This window comes from Bolinopsis microptera, chromosome 3 (genome assembly GCF_026151205.1).
Source record: "Bolinopsis microptera isolate Bmic1 chromosome 3, MBARI_Bmic_1.0, whole genome shotgun sequence".
Lineage (NCBI taxonomy): Eukaryota > Metazoa > Ctenophora > Tentaculata > Lobata > Bolinopsidae > Bolinopsis > Bolinopsis microptera.
The window spans coordinates 9,497,521-9,524,759 of record NC_087074.1 but is presented as its reverse complement, the minus strand read 5'-3'; the positions used below and the strand labels follow the sequence as shown (position 1 = coordinate 9,524,759).

General features: G+C 37.8%; 3 protein-coding genes across 3 annotated transcripts in view; 1 reads left to right on the top strand and 2 right to left on the bottom strand.

Moving 5' to 3' along the window:
• The window catches only part of LOC134812277 (dTDP-D-glucose 4,6-dehydratase-like), a 263,853-nt gene extending 243,791 nt beyond the window's left edge, over window positions 1-20,062 (bottom strand). Inside the window, exon 1 of the mRNA XM_063819619.1 lies at window positions 20,015-20,062. The gene's annotated coding sequence lies outside the window, so the exon portion shown is untranslated. The remainder of the gene's footprint in view (window positions 1-20,014) is intronic.
• Window positions 1-26,510, bottom strand: part of LOC134813162 (CAP-Gly domain-containing linker protein 1-like) — a 51,083-nt gene extending 24,573 nt beyond the window's left edge. The window contains exons 1-3 of the mRNA XM_063820849.1: window positions 26,316-26,510; window positions 25,995-26,160; window positions 23,656-23,772 (exon numbers count right to left, since the gene is read on the bottom strand). Coding sequence (XP_063676919.1) covers window positions 23,656-23,772; window positions 25,995-26,160; window positions 26,316-26,510 — 478 coding nt within the window. The remainder of the gene's footprint in view (window positions 1-23,655; window positions 23,773-25,994; window positions 26,161-26,315) is intronic.
• Window positions 1-27,239, top strand: part of LOC134812269 (pre-rRNA 2'-O-ribose RNA methyltransferase FTSJ3-like) — a 66,108-nt gene that overhangs the window by 5,090 nt on the left and 33,779 nt on the right. The gene's annotated exons all lie outside the window — the stretch shown is intronic.

The window sequence follows — 27,239 nt, the reverse complement described above, 5'->3', positions numbered from 1 at the left end:
CTTTAACAGGGTTGGTCATTTGGTTGCCCTGTTGGCGATGGAGTACCTTACATACGAACAAGGAGGATACATGATGCTTGGTTTTTGTGTAGTCTCGTTTTGTACGAGTGCAGGCGTCGAGATTGCGATAAGGAAACAGAATAAGAACAATTAAAGGACAGTTTCAGTACACCTCCAAGTTCATTAATCGGGAAAACTGAATGTCTTCATAAAAGCTTGGACCAGTATTATACACATAATGGATACCATACGTGTGGAGGACTGGACATTGATGCACCGTGTTTGAGAATCACTCTCTCTCCGGCACTGGTTGTGGAACTTTTAGAGCTGTGTGTGGACCACGTGTCAAACTAACGACCTGGTCATTTATCTTGCCCATGAATCAGTGAATCGTAGAGAAGAAAACAATTTATATAAATAGAAGAAAACGAAAATAATAATAATATATATATATTATAATAATAATATAACTGGTTAATATTAATTAAAAAACAAACAAATGATGTCATCCTCTCGTCAACTGAAAAACTGTTGTATATGTACACGATATAAAAATGATTATTAGCGCTCTAGTATCATAATCAGTGCAGGTATAAAACAATTTGCTTGTTAGCAGTTCATGTAATTTAAATTCAAATTATAAAATCCCTGTAACATCCCTGGGCTTCATACCCTTCATAGGTCCTTGAGGCTTGAACGGATCCTGTTCCGGAAAACTGATAAAACTCATCGCTTCCTGGAGAGCGTGTAACAGTGGAGCGAGAGACATCAACTGAGTCGCTAAAGATTGATCGCTTCTCGTGTGCAGTGTGTAGACTAAAGAAAAAGGGAGTTTTTCCCGTTAAAGTAACTTGTGGCCACATCCCGCTAGAAGTGAGTAAACAGTGCCACTATTTCGTGGTCCACGGTGGATTGATTACTGGAGCATTTGAAGATGTAAAGCCAAGACGTTCTCCAATATCCCTCCAAAATCGAGGTGACCCTAATATATGGTAACTAATCTATATTATATCTCAAATTCTACATCCGGTACGGCTCTACACACATGCTATCTCTCTCTGCCATGAAACATGGCTAACCTTTCAAACTATGATTTAAAACCTAAACCTAAACTAAAACTCAACTGGGCTCTCCTATGTCACCAAACTAGACCAATAAGCAATTTTAGCTTAGATAATTATATTTTTCTATATTTGTATAATAAGTATATTGACGTAGTGGATGGTTGAGGGTGTTTCAAGTACAGGTCACTCTCAAATCTTAAAGATAATTAGTGGCCTTCGGCACTTGAAACCTCTTCAAACCTCCCCTGATTTATTTATTATTGATATTGTTTGATTGTGCCGTAAAAATAAATATTTGTTTTATTAATATTTGTTTTATTAATACCAAGCGGTGGGCAGGAAATCAAGCTCCGGCTGACCTTCAAAGCAGTAGCCCCACTAGCGGACAAAATGAAAGTCTTGTTAAGACAATAATACGACTTCGAATTTGACGGTCAGCAGCAGGGGGATATCAATAATGATAATGGAGGGGACATTAGCGATAACGAGAATGAGAATACGCTTTAATGAAGATTTGACTTATTATTGCTTAGATTTATTTTCCTTTAAATAGACGTGTCTTTTTTTCTATCTCTGAGTAATATCATTAACTGTAAATTGAAATAACTTCTTTAACAAGTAACAAAAAAACAGAAATTAAAAGGTCGGCCACCGGTATATTCGTGACCGGGATAATTTGGCGGGTTTTGGGAAAGTCCGCCAAATTTTTCCCGGTCATTAATTTTCCCAGTCATAAATTAACCCGCTATAATATTCCCAAGTAAGGTAGGTAAAATCTAATTCTGTAAATGGGAGGGTGGGGTTGGCATGGTAACAAAGTCACTTCAGACTCTGTTTACTCTTCATGTTTAGACAACAACCAGAACCACCCTGTTACCACCCTACCTTGACACCCGCACCCTTCCGGCTCTTATATCACAAGCATTAAATGTTACAACGGCCATTTCATACCTTTTTACTTCGGTTGTCCTATAGCCATACGATCGCCACGTGAAAAATAATATTACTGGATTTCATAGGTCAAAGGAACTTTCCAGTTCACAAACTATACATTTCAAGACACTTCAGATGTTACCATTAAACTTGAAGAGCCGATGATTGAGATTCTGGGCTAACCTTAAGTCACTTACTTACACTAACTATTCAGTGCACTGCTTCAAAACCTCAGGCAATATTCCTGGCACTGTCCGTGAATGTAAAACTAATCAAGTTCTCAGCTGACCCACAGCGACCTCTATCTCGTGGCAAATCACACACAGATTCTAAGAATCTACCTCGCGAGTTAAAACTTGAATCAGGAATGACAACTAGGATTTGCGCTGACTTTATAATATGTAAATTATATTATAGTACTACAAATGATAGATCCAGTTTCCTTTCAGTCAGCTTTTCATCTCACATTGCTGGGCCCAAGAAGGTTAAATTTCATGTCTCTATATAATTAAATATCTGCAATTTACCTCCTAAGCACTTTTTTTAGGGGATTGTCGTGATATCATGGATCGCTTAGGTTCCACCAGGATCTGGTAGTCCTCATAATTCTGCGGCCTCTATGTATCGTCATCTCGCACAACTCCGTAAGACCCTTGTGAGTTAGGTATGTGAAAATGTGCAGCCTTCCAAATATCGATTGGGTTAACGAGGTGTCGTACGTCACCTCGAGATCGGGCGACAGGGGGCTGACCAGGCCATAACCCAATTGATTGCGTCGGAGGCACGTGATTATGAGCCTGAGGTCACGTGACTGTGACGTCACCAGAGCTTGTTCTCCGTTTCCCGCTCATTGGACCAGGTGAGCTCGCATGCTTGTGAATGTGGGTTTAAGTACAGCTGTACCTACTGTAGTTTATATCTTATTACCCCCTATTATAGAAATTGTAAATTTATTTTCTGACAGAAAGCTAGAAATTTACCAAAATATCGACATTGTTATAAACTTATTTTGATGAACATAACTGACCTAAGATTGCACGAGAAATCGATTAAACTTGGTTTCAGAGATCAACAATGCTTCCTCATGCCTTGAAATCCATGTTTTATCGATACAATCAACATTATGATCCTGTTGATAAATTAGTAACAGGTGACAAATACGCAGAAACAACCATCACACCTACATTGCATTCTTAACAATAACGGGTCGAAGTCAAGTGACCAATAATGGTCGTGATGATACGTCATGTGTTCCTGATCATTACATCATAAGCAATCAAGAGAGGAGCGGCAAGGTCAACATTTTTGACGTTTGCCGAGACAAACAGATCTTTGCGACAAATTGCGATTATTCCAGTTCTCTGAGGACCAAATTTGCGCATTCTCCTTTAAATCCGAGGGCCAAATATCACGTTCTTTATATTCATAAGGAACTAATCACATCCACAGCCTTTCAAATGTAGGTACAGACCGAAAAAGTATTTCCGTCTCATAATGCTCAGGGAAGCATGAACATGAACAAAAGTAGTTTCCAGAAAAGTGCCTCAATATGTAAACTTACTCTCCTTGTTTCCATATAAAAATAACTTTTATAATAATTCTTACCTAATAATTATAATAATTTTCTATTATCACTAAAAGCCGCACAGACCTACTATCTTCACACAAACCGACTAATAATTTTCATTACCCTATTCGTGTAACAACATCACGAAGAGGAGTATGTTTAGACCTTAACACTTAAGATTATTAATATAGATGGTATTGTTTTGCCTGACAAGCCTGTCGCTCCCTATTTTGCAAGCTAACAAACTAGTTAACGAATTTATGACATCTAACTTAGCTATGCAAATACACTATCTTTCGCCGCAAATTCACCGCGATTTTGCCTAGTTTGACTTGTCCCGGCGCCTGTGAGCGTGTAGACCGCTCCTCTATCGTTGTTTTGAGTGTCCGATCCAAAACCAAATCCTAGGGTACACGAGACCGGAGACGTGGAAGCCTGTGAGCGTGTTTGAGTCTGTTAAGTGTTAGAGTCTGTTAAGTGTTAGAGTCCTAGGGTTACACGAGACGTGGTAGCCTGTGAGCGTATCATCACGGCGATTATTGGTCACTCAAAATCAATCCGTTGTTTCTGCTTATTTATTACCTGCTACTAATTAATCAACAGGATCATAATGTTGATTGTATCGATAAAACATGGATTTCAAGGCATAAGGAAGCATTGTTGAGCTCTGAAACCAAGTTTAATCGATTTCTCGTGCAATCTTAGGTCAGTCATGTACATCAAAATAAGTTTATAACATTGTCGATATTTTGGTAAATTTCTAGCTTTCTGTCAGAAAATAAATTTACGATTTCTATAAAAGGGGGTAATAAGATATAAACTACAGTACAGCTGTACTTAAACCCACATTCACAAGCATGCAAACTCACCTGCAGTCCAATGAGCCGGAAACGGAAAACAAGCTCTGGTGACGTCACAGTCACGTGACCTCAGGCTCATAATCACGTGCCTCCGACGCAATCAATTGGGTTATGGCCTGGTCAGCCCCCTGTCGCCCGATCTCGAGGTGACGTACGACACCTCGTTAACCCAATCGATATTTGGAAGGCTGCACATTTTCACATACCTAACTCACAAGGGTCTTACGGAGTTGTGCGAGATGACGATACATAGAGGCCGCAGAATTATGAGGACTACCAGATCCTGGTGGAACCTAAGCAATCCATGATATCATGACAGGCCCTACACTTTTTTCCAGTTGTAGCTGTTGTTTCAGTCGTTTATTTTTACGATAATTTGCTTGATTAAGACTGGAAGGGGCAGGGTAGCCATCTACAAAATGCAAAAAGTGCACAGAATCTTAAACATTTTCACCATTTTTTCTCCTCATTCTAATTCTTGGTTGCTACAAACATTTTGATCATAATCTTTCTTTGTCGATTTCTATACGAGGAAATAACTTTGGGGTTCAAGCAGGAATCCGGATTATGTTCTCCAAGCTGGGTCTGATGGTACTGCTGGCAGTGTACCTCATGCCTCTTGCTATATCCGGCAGTTCGGTTAATACGCAATCCTTCTACGTCAAGTATTTACTCGACAGAGGTATGTGTTTAAATGGTTAAGATGACTAGATAGTACAACTTAATTTTCCTTTTATTTATAACCTTAGTTGCTGGGATCAAACGTCAATTTTGTCATTTTCTTAGGTGCGTCGGCTTGAACTTCAAACTGAGGAATAATGACCATTAGATTAATCATTAGATGTTAACACAACTTCTAACATACACAGGTATAAGCAACTTTCTGGTGGGCCTGTTTGGAATGATGCCAGGAGTTGGCTATCTTTTCAACATGCTGTTTGACGTGCAACACTATCTCATCCATGAGAGAAAAGTCACCCTGTGGAAATACCAGGTCACTTTTGTGGCAGCTAACGTGGTACAGATGATGGGTAATTGTTACAATTAACTGAGTAGTTTGACAAGATAAACAAGATAGTTTTATGGTGGATTCTTATCTTAAGAACACGCATCAAAAGACACTGCTTAAATATCAATCCATAAACAATTTCAATCTATAAATCACACATCATTATTCATTATGGTATTTATAATTCCTTCCTGCAGGACAGGGACTGGTGGGGCTGATACCAGAGCAGTACAACTCATTAACAATCACCCTCCTACTAATCCTACGAGCTGTACAAGGTTACGTGGGTCTCCTGGCGTGTAAAGGTGTGGTAGAGGGCTGCAGAGTTTGGTTCCCTGATCATGTTAAACTTACTATAGGGCTCACCAACAGTGGTTATTATTCTGGGGGCTCCACTGCTATTCTTATTGGGGGAGTTCTGTATGATCACTTTGGATTTACCTCTACTCTGCTCATTGCTGGGGGTATATGTCTTGTCCTGTTTTCGTACAAGCTTGTGGTTCTGCCAAAGAATTCCCTGCCAGTTTATGTTAACCCTCAAAATAAATCTTCTGATGAAACAGTTGAGACTAGTTTTGGAGACTTGGAAAATGAGATGAGTGGTGATCAAGTTGGTAGTGAGGATTTTGTTATAACCAACACAAATGTGGCAGATCCACCTAATTATGGGGCAACAGAGGAAGCTGATATCACAACAACCCAGAACACCAACGAGGAAACCGAGCCTAAGGCCAAGGGGCTTTCTCCATTAATTATTATCCCCATTATTTCCTACAGCATTCTTGAGGCACTGGTTGGATTTACCTCAGCAATAACCACTCCATACCTTTTCGACACGTTCGAAGTGAGTATTTCTCAGGGTGGGACATATCTTTTTATCCTTTACGTGGCAAGGTTTGCAGGATCGATCGTATCCGGTTACATCATCCAGAAAGGCTGGGCAACACCATTTCAGATCATGGCATTTTCAGCATTCCTCTCAGCAATCGGAGTTTTCATCCTCTTCCCCAACCCAAAGTTAACATTTCTGTATGATAACGTGGTTATCTTCGCTTATATTTCCACACTGCTTCAGGGCCTTTCAAATCAAATGTGCACATTGGCTGCCCTATTTGCCTTTGAGGAAGTCCAAGTAAAACTTGCGAGAAGGGAAATGAGCGCCACCTCCGAATCAAAAGGTACGACAATTTGGTTATGTCTTTCGACGGCCTTTAACAGGGTTGGTCATTTGGTTGCCCTGTTGGCGATGGAGTACCTTACATACGAACAAGGAGGATACATGATGCTTGGTTTTTGTGTAGTCTCGTTTTGTATGAGTGGAGGTGTCGAGATTGCGATAAGGAAACAGAATAAGAACAATTAAGGGACAGTTTCAGTACACCTCCAAGTTCATTAATCGGGAAAACTAAATGTCTTCATAAAAGCTTGGACCAGTATTATACACATAATGGATACCATACGTGTGGAGGACTGGACATTGATGCACCGTGTTTGAGAATCACTCTCTCTCCGGCACTGGTTGTGGAACTTTTAGAGCTGTGTGTGGACCACGTGTCAAACTCACGACCTGGTCATTTATCTTGCCCATGAATCAGTGAATCGTAGAGAAGAAAACAATTTATATAAATAGAAGAAAACGAAAATAATAATAATATATATATATTATAATAATAATATAACTGGTTAATATTAATTAAAAAACAAACAAATGATGTCATCCTCTCGTCAACTGAAAAACTGTTGTATATGTACACGATATAAAAATGATTATTAGCGCTCTAGTATCATAATCAGTGCAGGTATAAAACAATTTGCTTGTTAGCAGTTCATGTAATTTAAATTCAAATTATAAAATCCCTGTAACATCCCTGGGCTTCATACCCTTCATAGGTCCTTGAGGCTTGAACGGATCCTGTTCCGGAAAACTGATAAAACTCATCGCTTCCTGGAGAGCGTGTAACAGTGGAGCGAGAGACATCAACTGAGTCGCTAAAGATTGATCGCTTCTCGTGTGCAGTGTGTAGACTAAAGAAAAAGGGAGTTTTTCCCGTTAAAGTAACTTGTGGCCACATCCCGCTAGAAGTGAGTAAACAGTGCCACTATTTCGTGGTCCACGGTGGATTGATTACTGGAGCATTTGAAGATGTAAAGCCAAGACGTTCTCCAATATCCCTCCAAAATCGAGGTGACCCTAATATATGGTAACTAATCTATATTATATCTCAAATTCTACATCCGGTACGGCTCTACACACATGCTATCTCTCTCTGCCATGAAACATGGCTAACCTTTCAAACTATGATTTAAAACCTAAACCTAAACTAAAACTCAACTGGGATCTCTTATTTCACCAAACTAGACCAATAAGCAATTTTAGCTTAGATAATTATATTTTTCTATATTTGTATAATAAGTATATTGACGTAGTGGATGGTTGAGGGTGTTTCAAGTACAGGTCACTCTCAAATCTTAAAGATAATTAGTGGCCTTCGGCACTTGAAACCTCTTCAAACCTCCCCTGATTTATTTATTATTGATATTGTTTGATTGTGCCGTAAAAATAAGTATTTGTTTTATTAATATTTGTTTTATTAATACCAAGCGGTGGGCAGGAAATCAAGCTCCGGCTGACCTTCAAAGCAGTAGCCCCACTAGCGGACAAAATGAAAGTCTTGTTAAGACAATAATACGACTTCGAATTTGACGGTCAGCAGCAGGGGGATATCAATAATGATAATGGAGGGGACATTAGCGATAACGAGAATGAGAATACGCTTTAATGAAGATTTGACTTAGTATTGCTTAGATTTATTTTCCTTTAAATAGACGTGTCTTTTTTTCTATTTCTGAGTAATATCAATAACTGTAAATTGAAATAACTTCTTTAACAAGTAACAAAAAAACAGAAATTAAAAGGTCGGCCACCGGTATATTCGTGACCGGGATAATTTGGCGGGTTTTGGGAAAGTCCGCCATATTTTTCCCGGTCATTAATTTTCCCAGTCATAAATTAACCCGCTATAATATTCCCAAGTAAGGTAGGTAAAATCTAGTTCTGTAAATGGGAGGGTGGGGTTGGCATGGTAACAAAGTCACTTCAGACTCTGTTTACTCTTCATGTTTAGACAACAACCAGAACCACCCTGTTACCACCCTACCGTGACACCCGCACCCTTCCGGCTCTTATATCACAAGCATTAAATGTTACAACGGCCATTTCATACCTTTTTACTTCGGTTGTCCTATAGCCATACGATCGCCACGTGAAAAATAATATTACTGGATTTCATAGGTCAAAGGAACTTTCCAGTTCACAAACTATACATTTCAAGACACTTTAGATGTTACCATTGAACTTGAAGAGCCGATGATTGAGATTCTGGGCTAACCTTAAGTCACTTACTTACACTAACTGTTCAGTGCACTGCTTCAAAACCTCAGGCAATATTCCTGGCACTGTCCGTGAATGTAAAACTAATAAAGTTCTCAGCTGACCCACAGCGACCTCTATCTCATGGCAAATCACACACAGATTCTAAGAATCTACCTCGCGAGTTAAAACTTGAATCAGGAATGACAACTAGGATTTGCGCTGACTTTATAACATGTAAATTATATTATAGTACTACAAATGATAGATCCAGTTTCCTTTCAGTCAGCTTTTCATCTCACATTGCTGGGCCCAAGAAGGTTAAATTTCATGTCTCTATATAATCAAATATCTGCAATTTACCTCCTAAGCACTTTTTTTAGGGGATTGTCGTGATATCATGGATCGCTTAGGTTCCACCAGGATCTGGTAGTCCTCATAATTCTGCGGCCTCTATGTATCGTCATCTCGCACAACTCCGTAAGACCCTTGTGAGTTAGGTATGTGAAAATGTGCAGCCTTCCAAACATCGATTGGGTTAACGAGGTGTCGTACGTTATAATAGTTAAAGACACAAAATTTGTAAAAAAATGTGTACAATTTGTACAAAATTTATACAAGGGGGGACCCTTGTGTTCGAGCTAGAAAATTATTTAAGACAATTTGTCTTCTAAAATCACCTATTTGGTACTAAAAGATTCGTCTTCTCAAGCTGATTACGATTCTGTAAAAATTATTTCAAAAAAACTGATACTTTTTGAGTTATAGGCATTTTAAGCCTTAAATCTGCCATGTTTGGCCCTTTTTACGATGAATTTTACTAAGTCGTTTGAGGCCACATTTCATACCTTAAAACTCAAAATTAATTAAATATAGATGCAATTTACTTCCTAAGCACTTTTTTGCCAGTTGTAGCTGTTGTTTCCGTCATTCATTTTTACGATAGTTTGCTTGATTAAGAATGGAAGGGGCAGGGTAGCCATCTACAAAAAGTGCACAGAATCTTAAACATTTTCACCATTTTTTCTCCTCATTCTAATTCTTGGTTGCTACAAACATTTTGATCATAATCTTTCTTTGTCGATTTCTATACGAGGAAATAACTTTGGGGTTCAAGCAGGAATCCGGATTATGTTCTCCAAACTGGGTCTGATGGTACTGCTGGCAGTGTACCTCATGCCTCTTGCTATATCCGGCAGTTCGGTTAATACGCAATCCTTCTACGTCAAGTATTTACTCGACAGAGGTATGTGTTTAAATGGTTAAGATGACTAGATAGTACAACTTAATTTTCCTTTTATTTATAACCTTAGTTGCTGGGATCAAACGTCAATTTTGTCATTTTCTTAGGTGCGTCGGCTTGAACTTCAAACTGAGGAATAATGACCATTAGATTAATCATTAGATGTTAACACAACTTCTAACATACACAGGTATAAGCAGCTTTCTGGTGGGCCTGTTTGGAATGATGCCAGGAGTTGGCTATCTTTTCAACATGCTGTTTGACGTGCAACACTATCTCATCCATGAGAGAAAAGTCACCCTGTGGAAATACCAGGTCACTTTTGTGGCAGCTAACGTGGTACAGATGATGGGTAATTGTTACAATTAACTGAGTAGTTTGACAAGATAAACAAGATAGTTTTATGGTGGATTCTTATCTTAAGAACACGTATCAAAAGACACTACTGAAATATCAATCCATAAACAATTTCAATCTATAAATCACACATCATTATTCATTATGGTATTTATAATTCCTTCCTGCAGGACAGGGACTGGTGGGGCTGATACCAGAGCAGTACAACTCATTAACAATCACCCTCCTACTAATCCTACGAGCTGTACAAGGTTACGTGGGTCTCCTGGCGTGTAAAGGTGTGGTAGAGGGCTGCAGAGTTTGGTTCCCTGACCATGTTAAACTTACTATAGGGCTCACCAACAGTGGTTATTATTCTGGGGGCTCCACTGCTATTCTTATTGGGGGAGTTCTGTATGATCACTTTGGATTTACCTCTACTCTGCTCATTGCTGGGGGTATATGTCTTGTCCTGTTTTCGTACAAGCTTGTGGTTCTGCCAAAGAATTCCCTGCCAGTTTATGTTAACCCTCAAAATAAATCTTCTGATGAAACAGTTGAGACTAGTTTTGGAGACTTGGAAAATGAGATGAGTGGTGATCAAGTTGGTAGTGAGGATTTTGTTATAACCAACACAAATGTGGCAGATCCACCTAATTATGGGGCAACAGAGGAAGCTGATATCACAACAACCCAGAACACCAACGAGGAAACCGAGCCTAAGGCCAAGGGGCTTTCTCCATTAATTATTATCCCCATTATTTCTTACAGCATTCTTGAGGCACTGGTTGGATTTACCTCAGCAATAACCACTCCATACCTTTTCGACACGTTCGAAGTGAGTATTTCTCAGGGTGGGACATATCTTTTTATCCTTTACGTGGCAAGGTTTGCAGGATCGATCGTATCCGGTTACATCATCCAGAAAGGCTGGGCAACACCATTTCAGATCATGGCATTTTCAGCATTCCTCTCAGCAATCGGAGTTTTCATCCTCTTCCCCAACCCAAAGTTAACATTTCTGTATGATAACGTGGTTATCCTCGCTTACATTTCCACAATGCTTCAGGGCCTTTCAAATCAAATGTGCACATTGGCTGCCCTATTTGCCTTTGAGGAAGTCCAAGTAAAACTTGCGAGAAGGGAAATGAGCGCTTCCTCCGAATCAAAAGGTACGACAATTTGGTTATGTCTTTCGACGGCCTTTAACAGGGTTGGTCATTTGGTTGCCCTGTTGGCGATGGAGTACCTTACATACGAACAAGGAGGATACATGATGCTTGGTTTTTGTGTAGTCTCGTTTTGTATGAGTGGAGGTGTTGAGATTGCGATAAGGAAACAGAATAAGAACAATTAAGGGACAGTTTCAGTACACCTCCAAGTTAATTAATCGGGAAAACTGAATGTCTTCATAAAAGCTTGGACCAGTATTATACTCATAATGGATACCATACTTGTGGAGGAATGTGACAAACCTATACTTTGAGATGAGAGACTGGACATTGATGCACTGTGTTTGAGAATCACTCTCTCTCCGGCACTGGTTGTGGAACTTTTAGAGCTGTGTGTGGACCACGTGTCAAACTCACGACCTGGTCATTTATCTTGCCCATGAATCAGTGAATCGTAAAGAAGAAAACAATCTTACTATATATAAAGCGAGACGATATATATATATTATATATTTATTTATCCGTGCCATTTTACTGCCACCACGGCATCAACTTTTAACGCGAATTTCTGCAAAAACCGTAAAAGATATACAACTGAAACTTTTTTGACTGGGTCAAATGCTTTAATGGCCTCCAAATCAGCATGAAAAAATAAAAAATTGGCCAAGAAATAGGAGTTTTAGAGCCCAAAATTTGGTACCCCCAAGTACTAATAATTGTTTTAGTCTCTTGAGTCTTGACACCATTTTAGGGTTAGACGGGTTCCTGCTAGTCTATATAAATGGAAGAAAACGAAAATAATAATAATATATATATATATATTATAATAATAATATAACTGGTTAAAATTAATTAAAAAACAAACAAATGATGTCATCCTCTCGTCAACTGAAAAACTGTTGTATATGTACACAATTTAAAAATGATTATTAGCGCTCTAGTATCATAATCAGTGCAGGTATAAAACAATTTGCTTGTTAGCAGTTCATGTGATTTAAATTTAAATTATAAAATCCCTGTAACATCCCTGGGCTTCATACCCTTCATAAGTCCTTGAACGGATCCTGTTCCGGAAAACTGATAAAACTCATCGCTTCTGTGATCCCAGATCGAACCTGGAGAGCGTGTAACAGTGGAGCGAGAGACATCAACTGAGTTGCAAAAGATTGATCTCTTCTCGTGTGAAGTGTGTAGACTAAAGAAAAAGGAAGTTTTTCCCGTTAAAGTAACTTGTGGCCACATCCCGCTAGAAGTGAGTAAACTGTGCCACTAATAAAACAAATATTTAATAAAACAAATATTTATTTTTACGGCACAATCAAACAATATCAATAATAAATAAATCAGGGGAGGTTTGAAGAGGTTTCCAGTGCCGAAGGCCACTGCTTATCTTTAGGATTTGAGAGTGACCTGTGCTTGAAACCCCCTCAACCATCCACTACGTCAATATAATACTTATTATACAAATATAGAAAAATATAATTATCTAAGCTAAAATTGCTTATTGGTCTAGTTTGGTGACATAGGAGAGCCCAGTTGAGTTTTAGTTTAGGTTTATGTTTTAAATCATAGTTTGAAAGGTTAGCCATGTTTCATGGCAGAGAGAGATATCATGTGTGCAGAGCCGTACCAGATGTAGAATTTGAGATATAATATAGATTAGTTACCATATATTAGGGTCACCTCGATTTTGGAGGGATAGCAAGTGCTTTTTAAGGTTAGATTTAATAATACCTGACGAGGCTGATAAGTCTGAATTTTTGGAAGACCCCGGGATTATTATCCCATCTACATTAGCATCACATATTTCGAATACATAGGGGATGAGATCATTCCATATTTTCGTAGAGGTGTACAAAAAGTTCTGTTGGGAGATATCTAACCTCAGTAATGGGACAATCAGACGAAGTTTTTCATTTCTAGGACAGAACTTGAAAAGATCTTTAATCGACTGGGGGACATCAAATTTAAGAATTTTGAATAGCTCCATAAATGTATGGTACATGTGCAGATTCTCCAGGTTCATAATTTTCTGCTCAGTGAATAGCGGTTTAGTGTGTTCAAGACAGTAGTTCTTTTTAGCCATATGTTCGTTATAAGTTCTTGAACGTGCACAGGTTAAGTAGTATTCTTTATGATCAAAATTGGGAATGTTACCAAATAGCAGTCGTATACATCGTTTTTGAATAGCAAAGATTTTATTCAGCTTATGTTTAGGGATCCCACCCCAGCAACTTATACAATAGCTAAGATGTGACATAAAAAGAGCATTGTATAGTTTCAAATATTCAGATTTGGGAATGAATTTGCAAATTCTCTTAATCGATACAATACTGGAGTTCAGCTTTAAAGATAAATGATTAAGATGTGGTTCCCAACATAGCTGTTCGTCTATTATCACCCCAAGAAATTTTGTACATTGAACTTTTTCTAGCTTTTTGCCATCTATTGAAATCGTTAGATTCCTGTTAAAGGGCCGTGTTCTAGCACAGGTCTGTGTTGCTCTTGACAAACCTGGCTGAAAATGCATAAAACAACTTTTCCCTGCATTTATATGTAACTTGTTAGACTCCATATAGTTACTGACCTGTTTCATTACATGATTAGCTTTTTCAAAAGCTTCCTGTGCTGAACGACCTATCACAAAAATATTTGTATCATCAGCAAACAGGACGAATTCAGCCAAACTTGAGGAGCTCACAATATCATTTATATAAATCAGAAATAGTAGAGGTCCTAACACTGACCCCTGGGGTACACCATACTCAACTGAACACTTGTCCGATTTTTCAGTTTGAAAAGAAGTTACTTGGCTACGGTTTGTTAGATAGCTAGCAAGAGTTTTTAGTGCAATACCTCTTACTCCATAGTGTTCAAGTTTATGCAGGAGTTTATCGTGCTCAATTGTGTCAAATGCTTTACTTAGATCAATAAATATTCCAATTACATGATTTTTCTGTTCAATCTCATTAAGTATTTTATTGACAGAATAGTTTACGGCATGAGATGTTGAGTGTTGTTTTCTAAAACCAAATTGTCGATCATAAATCACGTTCATAGCACTGAGGTAATTATATAACCTATTATAAATTATTTTTTCAAGTATTTTGCCAAATATCGGTAATGTAGAAACAGGTCGATAGTTATCAAGGCATCGTGAGTCTCCTTTTTTATAAATTGGTGTAATAGAGCCCGTTTTAAGCTTGTTTGGAAAGACCCCATTGTCCAAGAACCAATTAAAGAATCTAGAGATATGACCAGACAGATAATTTACACTCTTTTTCAAGACTCTAACAGAGATATCACTTGCCTTCCCATTTTCAAGGCTACCAATAATTTTACTTATCTCTTCCTCGTCACAGGGGCTGAGAAAAAAAGAGTTCACTATTCTTTCTCTGCCCTTGAGGTATTGTTTAAACTTCGTTTTATTGAAATTGCCATCAGTTACCGTACGAGATGGTACAGAAGATTGAACTTTTGAATTAAGATTACGAGCAATAGACGAGAAGTAGATGTTAAATCCGTTGGCAATCTCACGGCGTTCAGTTACAATTCTACCATCAATTAAGAATGATGCTTTTATATCTTTTTTAGATTTACCCCTGAGTTCGTTGATCAATTCCCAGGTTTTTTTAATATTTCCTTTAGCAAGTTCAAATTTTTTCCCATAGTGGGCTTTTTTCGCAGATTTTATAGCTTTGTTTAAGATAGAACGATACTCCTTATACTTAAGATATAAAGTTTCCTCACCTAATGGGTTGATTTTGGTACACGAAGCCTTCCATCGCTTGTAGTGAAAGCCTTTAGTAAACACAGATTTAATTAACGCAGAAGTGATCCATGGATTCATCAATCTATTGCGTTTTGATTGAAAACCAGCAGTACAGTCCACTTTGAAATTCAGTTCGATTTTTTCGTGGACAGTTTCGACAAATTTTTCAAAACCTTCCTCATCATACGAAAAGTTCGATTGGTAGATATCCTTTCCAATATCATTAAGGAAACTTTCTATATTAGACTCACAGTAATCATACTTAGGTTTAAGTTTGGCAGTATTTGAACTCTCTTTAATATTACACGATATGAAACAGAAGATGGGGTTATGATGGGAAATCTTGGATTCAAGAATTCCAGATCCTAACACACGCTCAGTAGAGTTCACTAAAATATTATCAATTAAGCTTTCATTGCAACCCGGCTTGGCATGGGTGGCAATCGATATCAAAGGGATTAAATTGTTACTGTAGATAGTTTGTTCAAATTCAGCTATGTTTCGTCCCTGGGCCAAAAGATCAACATTGAAGTCACCTGTCAAGGCTACATTATTAGACGGTAGAAATTTCATCAACACATCAAGCTCAGCAAGTGCATCTTGAATATCACCACTAGGGGGCCTGTAAACAACACCAGCAATCTGTGGAACCTCTGTGTTAGTGATCTCAACGAAAAGTGTTTCAAGATTGTCAGAGCATTTACATAACTTTTCGATTCGGCTGTATTGGTACTGATTGTCAATATATATACCAAGGCCACTACCTTTCTTTTTCCCATCAGTTTTAGAGTTGTACTCACTGCTGTAACCATCAATTTTGTATAGATCTTTATTTTCCTCATTAATGTTTGTTTCAGCTAGCGCAATAACTGCAAATTTCTCATCATATTGACTCATATCAGTAATAAAGCTGTCAAAGTTAGATGCGTTCCCATCAATGTTGTTAAACACAATAGATATAAACGGCTTGTTATGGTTAAGTATGTTTTTTGACAGCCGGTTGAAATTTGTCATGTTATAATACCTACAGTCTTTTAGAATGTTTGAAATAGTCTCCATATCCTCGTCTCTTTCTACAGTGTTGGGATCATATTTGTCATAAATAATTGAGTTAAAAGGATTGTACCTTTGGGATTTGAAGGCGTAACACTGACTGCAGTGCCACATTTGTTTAACATGATCAAATTTAAAACTCTGTTCAGAACATTTGGCATGATATATTGTATCGCAACTCTCACATATTATGATTTTATGATGGCTTAGTACATTGCTATCACAACCTGGACATCTCTCTCTTGTAATATTGAAGTTTATTGAGGTCATATCGGTAAGATATCACCCGTACTACCCCTACTTAGGGCACTCCTATAGTCACCATTTCCACCTTTAAATCTTTCCGTGGACTGACTTCCACCACGTTGTACAATACACCGTTTTATGTTCATACAAAATATTTTCAGGCCTTCTCTCCCGAGATGAACAACATCATTGACCAATGGTGTGCCATCACGTGAGAATCTACCATACTTAGAGGGCATACATCCGTTAACAGAACCTAGTACAGAGTTATCTATAATAAACATGTTTTTCCTATTATAAACCATGTCTACAATTAAACTGTTTAACTCCCCTATACGTGAGTTAACAAACTGTGATTTGGTGGGCAAGAGTAAACTAATATGAACTTTACTATTAGGATAAAATTGCTGAATTTCACAACATTTCTTCTTAAGCTTAGCAATAAGTGTTCTAGTGGATGGTCTGTTGGAATCATCTCGAATATCATTGATTCCCGTATGTATAACAATGTTCCGAAAGGGGCCTATGTCTTTGGGAGCAGGAATATCGTCGATTTTAGCAGCCCACATTCGCTTACCGGGAACCCATTTTCCTAGAGTTCCAACATCTTTACCAAATTTAATGTACTTAGTGTTTGAGTCTCCAATTAACACTGTGCTATTTTTGTAGAAAGGCGCAATATGCCTAAAGGTAAAGCTGTACCTCACAGAAGTTTTCTCTTCAGATTCCTCGCCATCTTCTTCATTAGCGAGGGGTTCAATACCATGATTCCAGATTTCTTGGGACATTCTGGACATCACGTATACACTTCCATCTTTGAGCTTTAAGGACTTTTCAGTCGACTTATGTGTGAACTTTATTGTGCGTTCTTCACCAAGGGACACAGTGACTATTATCGATTCTGGGTCAATAAGAACCTCATTGTCGCAGTGTTGGGGGATATGGCTACTATTGCCTGTATATCTTGTAACAAGGCAAGAGTTCAGCCAGCTCTTCCTATTGGGGAGAGAGGGACGCACACAGTCCAAAAGATCTTGTATCTCCGGTGGAGTTTCCTTTGCCTGATGATAGGCTCCTGTGTACCAGTATCCATGTTCACCAAAGTAGACAACATCCCTGCTGCCACCAACCGAAGAAAAATCCGCACTATTGTCCTCCAGCAGCTTTATAAGTTTGCTGTGAAGCTCAACAGGCACTATATCTTCCTGATAAGTTAGATAAGGGTCACATGCAGGGCCTTCAGGAATTTGAGATGCAGCAAAGTGAGGAGAAGTAGTGTTAGGGGTCATAAGGATAGATTCATTGTAACGTAGTTCACCTTCATCAAAGTTCTGTGTGGACGTTGAGGGACATACATGATCATTGATCTTTTCCAATTGCACTTTGATCTGGGTCATCAGGTTGTCAACATGATCGAAAGTACTGCTGTTAGTCGGAGGTTGCTCTGTCATAGGTATATTTTTGAGAGAGTCCTTCAGGCCATCAATCTCCTGTTTGAGAGAGTTGCTGGTTGTCTCAAGAGCTGAGCCACTCTCCTTTACTTTCGTAAGTACACCCTTGATAGAAGCTATGTCTTCAGTGATATCTTCAATTCCAGTCACTAATCGTTCTGTTCTTTTGGAGTGTTCTTTGAAACAACTGTCCTCCTTGAGTATGAGGTGTTTGATATGCTCGTTGAAGAACTCTATGGTTGTTGTACTTTCTTTGAGTTCCTCATTACACTTTGATATCTTAGAAATATTGCTAAAGAATTCTGTTAACGCTTTGGATTTTTCCTCCTCCTTCAATCTTCTTGTGTAAGGAAAGATAAAGCAGTCCGGGCACTTCCAGGAAGTGCTGAGCTTCTTTAGAGAAGTTGCTGTGAGGCCAGCAAGGTTAACACAGTTAGAATGGAAGGTCTGCTTACAAGTAACACATAAGATTGCAGGGTTCTTTGACTCTACAAAGCAGGGACACTTAGAGAGTAGCGTTCCTGGGATCGATGCTGGTTCGTTGCTCTCTACATCTACAAAGTCTCCATCAGATGTTAGATCTGCATCTGGCTCTGTGTTCCTATTATGTATTCTGCTAGTGACTTTTCGGCTTAAAACAGGGCTTGAAATAGGGGTGGATCCAGCTGACTTGCACCCTCGAGACGTGGAATTAAAGAGGTCCGATCTCCTGTCGAGTTTCTTGTCGGTCTTTTTCATGATGATAATGGATGCGGAGTACAGGGGTGAGCGGAGGGGGCCAGGGTCAGACCCATCGAACCAGACCAGTAAACCTGAAACAAGCTAGGCGGCAGTGAGATGAGTAACATAAATTTATCAGTGATCACGTTAAGCTTAGCAGGAATCACCAGTATATTTAAGGCTAGTTAATGAGTTATTAAGTACGATTGTTGATTGAAAATGAATAAAGTATATCGAAACGTCAATTGTTTTGGATGATATGTAAAATGGAGTGAATGTGCAATGAGGGGGAAGGGGCTGGGGTAAGGATCGGAGGGGTTGGGGTAAGGAAGGGATATCAATTCAAATTCAATGTAAATTTTCAACTTTATCAATAAACAATCCCACACAAATATTAGTTAGAATCTCAAATCTGAATGAATGTACACATATAAAGGGTAAATAGTCTGCGGGTATTATATATAAATTTTTTAATAAAAAATGTGTGGGGAGGCAGATAACAGGGGAAAAAATGGGGAGAGGGATTTTGCAAGACTGCAGGTGGATATCTTTACTTTTTAGATTTCCATTGAATAACTGTCTTGGGTTAAATAATCTTCTCACTCTAACACGAATAGGACAGCATAATGATAAAAGCACAGCTAAACCTCAAGTGCAATTTTAAACATTTAAAAAAATTAATATTCATCTGTTAATACTTTTAGAGTTATGACAATCAAAGATATCAGTATAAATTTAAAGTATAATTTAAATTTGAATTTGTCATACATTAAATGAGCAATAAAGTAACTACATATCAATACGTTTTAGTAAATTTGCTATTTGCAGTGGTTCACAAAACCATTACTTATAATAACTGCTATTTTATTGAGGCTCTTCTATTTCAAGTGCAGACCGTAGTCACCATACATTTCAACACTACATACAGCAGTATCATATATATATACAAATATTTAAGGATATCCAGACTGTAGCCAAGCAAGTTCGCAGGGTTAAAAGTAGGGTCAGGGTAGGGTCACGTGGACGTGGATTTGAATGATGATGTTTATGGCGGTGCTGATGCTGATTGTAGAAAAATGATAATTACTCAACTTGCTTCAGGAGTCCATGGCTAGTCTTCTGAGTACACGACCCGGCCACCCCGCATCACCCCCACACACCTTTTCCAATTAGTGCTGCATTACTTGCGAACTTGCTTGACTGACATTCTTTTTCGACATCCTCAATAAATGTATTTAATTGTAGTTGTGAAAATAGTTTAAAACTATTTCATGGTCCACGGTGGATTGATTACTGGAGCATTTGAAGATGTAAAGCCAAGACGTTCCCCAATACCAAGCGGTGGGCAGGAAATCAAGCTCCGGCTGACCTTGAAAGCAGTAGCCCCACTAGCGGACAAAATGAAAGTCTTGTTAAGACAATAATACGACTTCGAATTTGAGTCAAATTTTGACGGTCAGCAGCAGGGGGATATCAATAATGATAATGGAGGGGACATTAGCGATAACGAGAATGAGAATACGCTTTAATGAAGATTTGACTTATTATTGCTTAGATTTATTTTCCTTTAAATATACGTGTCTTTTTTTCTATTTCTGAGTAATATCAATAACTGTAAATTGAAATAACTTCTTTAACAAGTAACAAAAAAACAGAAATTTCGGTTGAAAATTTGTTGACCTCTGAAAAAAAACTTGAAAGGTCGGCCACCGGTATATTCATGACCGGGATAATTTGGCGGGTTTTGGGAAAGTCCGCCATATTTTTCCCGGTCATTAATTTTCCCAGTCATAAATTAACCCGCTATAATATTCCCAAGTAAGGTAGGTAAAATCTAGTTCTGTGAATGAGAAGGTGGGGTTGGCATGGTAACAAAGTCACTTCAGACTCTGTTTACTCTTCATGTTTAGACAACAACCAGAACCACCCTGTTACCACCTTACCGTGACACCCGCACCCTTCCGGCTCTCATATCACAAGCATTAAATATTATTACAACGGCCATTTCATACCTTTTTACTTTGGTTGTCCTATAGCCATACGATCGCCACGTGAAAAATAATATTACTGGATTTCATAGGTCAAAGGAACTTTCCAGTTCACAAACTCTACATTTCAAGACACTTCAGATGTTACCATTGAACTTGAAGAGCCGATGATTGAGATTCTTGGCTAACCCTAAGCCACTTACTTACACTAACTGTTCAGTTCACTGCTTCAAAACCCCAGGCAATATTCCTGGCACTGTCCGTGAATGTAAAACTAATAAAGCTTTCAGCTGACCCACAGCGACCTCTATCTCATGGCAAATCACACACAGATTCTAAGAATCTACCTCGCGAGTTAAAACTTGAATCAGGAATGACAACTAGGATTTGCGCTGACTTTATAATATGTAAACTATATTATAGTACTACAAATGATAGATCCAGTTTACTTTCAGTCAACTTTTCATCTCACATTGCTGGGCCCAAGAAGGTTAAATTTCATAATCGTATAATATATATATCTCTTGTCGCTAATATATATTAATAAAAAGTAAGTAAAATTGAACTGCAATCTTATTGTTTACGATTTTGAGGACGTCTCGATTTTATTTGCTTCGAAATGACGTGTGAGGAACACTAAGGAATGATATGTATCTTATCACATTGTAGAATGTTGACCTCTATGTCTCTATATAATTAAATATAGATGCAATTTACTTCCTAAGCACTTTTTTGCCAGTTGTAGCTGTTGTTTCCGTCATTCATTTTTACGATAGTTTGCTTGATTAAGAATGGAAGGGGCAGGGTAGCCATCTACAAAAAGTGCACAGAATCTTAAACATTCTCACCATTTTTTCTCCTCATTCTAATTCTTGGTTGCTACAAACATTTTAATCATAATCTTTCTTTGTCGATTTCTATACGAGGAAATAACTTTGGGGTTCAAGCAGGAATCCGGATTATGTTCTCAAAACTGGGTCTGATGGTACTGCTGGCAGTGTACCTCATGCCTCTTGCTATATCAGGCAGTTCGGTTAATACGCAATCCTTCTACGTCAAGTATTTACTCGACAGAGGTATGTGTTTAAATGGTTAAGATGACTAGATACAACTTAATTTTCCTTTCCTTTTCTGGGATAAAACGTCAATTTTGTCATTTTCTGAGGTGCGTCAGCTTGAACTTCAAACTGACGAATAATAACCATTAGATTAACCATATATAGAAGTTAACACAACTTCTAACATACACAGGTATAAGCAGCTTTCTGGTGGGCCTGTTTGGAATGATGCCAGGAGTTGGCTATCTTTTCAACATGCTGTTTGACATGCAACACTATCTCATCCATGAGAGAAAAGTCACCCTGTGGAAATACCAGGTCACTTTTGTGGCAGCTAACGTGGTACAGATGATGGGTAATTGTTACAATTAGCAGAGTATTTGACAAGAAAAACAAGATAGTTTTAAGGTGCATTCTTATCTTAAGAACACGTATCAAAAGACACTGGTTAAATATCAATCCATTAAAAATTTCAATCTAAAAATCACACATCATTATTCATTATGGTATTTATAATTCCTTCCTGCAGGACAGGGACTGGTGGGGCTGATACCAGAGCAGTACAACTCATTAACAATCACCCTCCTACTAATCCTACGAGCTGTACAAGGTTACGTGGGTTTCCTGGCGTGTAAAGGTGTGGTGGAGGGCTGCAGAGTTTGGTTCCCTGACCATGTTAAACTTACTATAGGGCTCACCAACAGTGGTTATCATTCTGGGGGCTCCACTGCTATTCTTATTGGGGGAGTTCTGTATGATCACTTTGGATTTACCTCTACTCTGCTCATTGCTGGGGGTATATGTCTTGTCCTGTTTTCGTACAAGCTTGTGGTTCTGCCAAAGAATTCTCTGCCAGTTTATGTTAACACTAAAAATAAATCTTCTGATGAAACGGTTGAGAATAGTTTTGGAGACTTGGAAAATGAGATGACTGGTGATCAAGTTGGTAGTGAGGATGTTGTTATAACCAACACAAATGTGGCAGATCCACCTAATTATGAGGCAACAGAGGAAGCTGATATCACAACAGCCCAGAACACCAACGAGGAGACCGAGCCTAAGGCCAAGGGGCTTTCTCCATTAATCGTTATTCCCATTATTTCCTACAGCATTCTTGAGGCACTGGTTGGATTTACCTCAGCAATAACCACTCCATACCTTTTCGACACGTTTGAAGTGAGTATTTCTCAGGGTGGGACATATCTTTTTATCCTTTACGTGGCAAGGTTTGCAGGATCGATCGTATCCGGTTACATCATCCAGAAAGGCTGGGCAACACCATTTCAGATCATGGCATTTTCAGCATTCCTCTCAGCAATCGGAGTTTTCATCCTCTTCCCCAACCCAAAGTTAACATTTCTGTATGATAACGTGGTTATCTTCGCTTATATTTCCACACTGCTTCAGGGCCTTTCAAATCAAATGTGCACATTGGCTGCCCTATTTGCCTTTGAGGAAGTCCAAGTAAAACTTGCGAGAAGAGAAATGAGCGCTTCCTCCAAATCAAAAGGTACGACAATTTGGTTATGTCTTTGGACGGCCTTTAACAGGGTTGGTCATTTGGTTGCCCTGTTGGCGATGGAGTACCTTACATACGAACAGGGTGGATACATGATGCTTGGTTTTTGTGTAGTCTCGTTTTGTACGAGTGCAGGCGTCGAGATTGCGATAAGGAAACAGAATAAGAACAATTAAAGGACAGTTTCAGTACACCTCTAAGTTCATTAATCGGGAAAACTGAATGTCTTCATAAAAGCTTGGACCAGTATTATACACATAATGGATACCATACTTGTGGAGGAATGTGACAAACCTGTACTTTGAGATGAGAGGCTGGACATTGATGCACTGTGTTTGAGAATCACTCTCTCTCCGGCACTGGTTGTGGAACTTTTAGAGCTGTGTGTGGACCACGTGTCAAACTCACGACCTGGTCATTTATAGGGTTATTTAATTGATCGATTGATTAATTGATTAATTGATTAATTGATTGATTGATTAATTGATTAATTGATTAATTGATTAATTGATTAATTGATTAATTGATTACATATAAGGACGTGTTCAAACCTGGTTGGTGGTTTTGTTACATTTCTCCCACTATTTACTTCTGGGCCCCCAGATTGAAATCTGTAACATTTTAAGAAAAACTGAAACTACTGACAAAAACTAGACCCTTTGACTGAGGGCACCCTTGAATCAGAATTTTTGTAACATATTCAGGTCCTGAGATATAGCAGTTTAGTTGGGGGCCCTGGAGATTGAATTTTGTAACACATTTCTATGTTACACTTTTTCAATGAGTTTTTAGAGAAGCTTCTTGATAGTTTTTCAAGTTCAGACCAGTTTTTCTAGGTCACAAAGGGTTCCATCAACCATATTCTTGACCAAATTTTGTACTTGGGCCCAAAACATTGAATTCTGTAACATATTTATGTTTTCACTGCCAAGGTCATTATATCTGGAATATTCAATATATTTTTGTATTGGTAACATGGTTTTTAGATTCTCATACAAAATTCTGAAGCGATCCTTATTCATATACTTGATAAAATGGCTGCGGAACTTGAATTATGTAACATTAGAAATTAAGTGTATAGAGTATGTATCCTAGTGTGAGGGGTGTTAGGTAAGCTATATTATAGTTTTTGAAGTTCATACCAGTTTTTCCAGGTCACAAAGGGTTCCATCAACCATATTCTTGACCAAATTTTGTACTTGGGCCCAAAACATTGAATTTTGTAACATATTTATGTTTTTACTACAACGCTCATTATATTTGGAATGTTCAATATATTCTTGTACTGGTAACATGGTTTTTAGATTCTCATACAGAATTGTAAAGCAATCCTTATTCGTATAATTTGATAAAATGGCTGCGGAACTTGAATAATGTAACATTAGAAAGTAAATTTATAGAGTATAGTATATAGTATGTATCCTAGTGTGAGGGGTGTTAGGCAAGCTATATTATAGTTTTTGAAGTTCAGACCAGTTTGCCTAGGTCATAAAGGGTTCCATCAACCATATTATTGACCATATTTTGTACTTGGGCCCAAAACATTGAATTTTGTAACGTTTTAATGTTCCGGTCAAGCATTTTGTACACCAAAATTGTAAAATTTTGTATAAATTACGAGTCAATTGTCACTCTGCCACTTCAGTGGATAAACTCGTGACCTGACATTTTATTGTTACAAATTTCAATATATAGGGCCCAATTTCTATTTTCTATACAATTTGATATATAATATAAATTAAACGTTTTTAAATATCCAACCTTTAATCTAATTAGCTATATATTCATTTGATTAAATTTACCGCGTTCTGTCGTAAATTTAAATTACATTACATTTAAATTGTTACAAAATTCAATAATTTGGTCCCAATTATCATTTTTTAAATTTGTTAAGTTGTTTCATGTCTTAATTTTAATGCATCAACCAACTTAAAACCAATACTAGATCAAACACCTCTGTATAACATACTCATTTGTACCCATGTTACGTTATTCAAAGAAATGGGCCTTTTATTGATTATGAGCCATATACCAAGATTGTTGTAATGCCTTTATACAAGAATTGCTGCACTAATAACCTGGTTTTAGAGTTAAATACATATCCTACACTAGCTGTGGTTGTAACAAACTATAAAGATATCATGAAAACAAGATGTTACAAAATGTCCATTTTGGGCCTTTTTATGAACTCAAAAGTGGGCCTTTTTTCATTCCACAGCTAAGCAAATACCTAAAGTACATTTTTGTGAAGCAAGAATCTTTAGAATTTAATGATTGGCTGAGCCATTGAAAAGTGTAACCAAATGTTACATTTTTCAATATAACTGGGCCATTTTACAATATTATTCATAGCCGATGACCTGAGACTATTTGTTATGACAATTATAATCATATTTGAAAGTTTCAAGACCATCGAGTAATTATTAATGGAGTTATTGTAAAAATGAGAAAATCGCCCATTTTGGCAGTGTAACAAAACCACCAACCAGGTTTGAACATGTCCATAACTATTGTTCGATTTAATCAAACTCTTTCTTTTTTTCAGCTACTAACTACACTTAACTTGCTTTAAAAAAGATTCCAAAAAACATATAAATAACCCACGTGTAACATGAAGTGTAATGATAACCCACGTGTAACATGAAGTGTAATGATAGTTCCGACAGTGCTAAAAGGAGCAACAGATAACACATCCTCCCCCACCACCAGCTGACCCTCACACACTGTGCCCTCCGGTACTACTACCTCTTTAGATTGGAATAAGTCGTCAGATACCTTCACCAGCGTCACTTGTGGAGTCTGATAATATGACATGGTGTTATCACGTTATTTGCAGTAAGTTAGATAAGAAAATAGTTTGATAATTTAGGCAATTCGGTTGTTTTAAGAGTTTGTAATTCGTGCAGAGTCAGCACAAAATAAAATTTTAAAAATCTGCATTCTATAGCCATTACATCAAGTGAAGTAGAGAGGAAGTAGATCTCCTGATCAGGTGTAGTAGGTGAAATGTACTGAAACTTCTTCTTGTTACCCCCCTCTAGCACCACCTCATCTTCACTTTCCTCCGCAAGACCCGAGCAGGTAGTCAGATAGTGGTCTTGTAGCAGCTCCTCATTGGGCACAAACTCGCAACACAGCGGACATTTCATACCTTTTAATTTAGTCTGTTACTTTTGGATTATTTTATCTACAGGGTGTTTCAAGACTCGTGTCCAAATTTAGAAAGTGCCGCTCAAAATTCAACAAATGAGGCAAACTGTTTAAATCTTTTTATAACTTGTAGCTTATGTATTACCTTGGAGCTAAAAATACAATTTTACATAAATATTTTTGTAATGTACAATGTATGCTATACAGATTACATGACAATTCTACCTCACTAAATAGCATTCCCAGAACCAGGGTGTAATTATTAATAGTGGTATTGAGAAACCCTTGCCCAACTCTTGGATCTACTAGAAATGGATATTGTATTACAATTGTATACATATCTTGAGCTTTATTATATAGTATATTATTAGTAATTAGGTGCCCAAACTCTAGTCTTTTCTTAACACTTTGGCAAGTCAAATGATCACCTGCTTTTCTCAGCTATCAAGCTACTAAAAGCAACATTTTGATTTATTGTGCCATGACGTTGGAGCAAAATTTGGCTTCCTGGGAATGAAATATGAAACACTTATATACAGTTGTAGTTGTAACTTTATTATGTTACTTTTTGTTACTTAAAAAAAACTTTTGTTATACTTTTTGTTATCAGCCGTGAAAACGTCCATAATATCATGGTTAAAAACTTCAAAGATTTGATGATTTCAGCCTTACCGTGGTGCTTTCAAAAGGACGAGGAGACTAATAAAAGGCCGGATAAGGACGAGGAG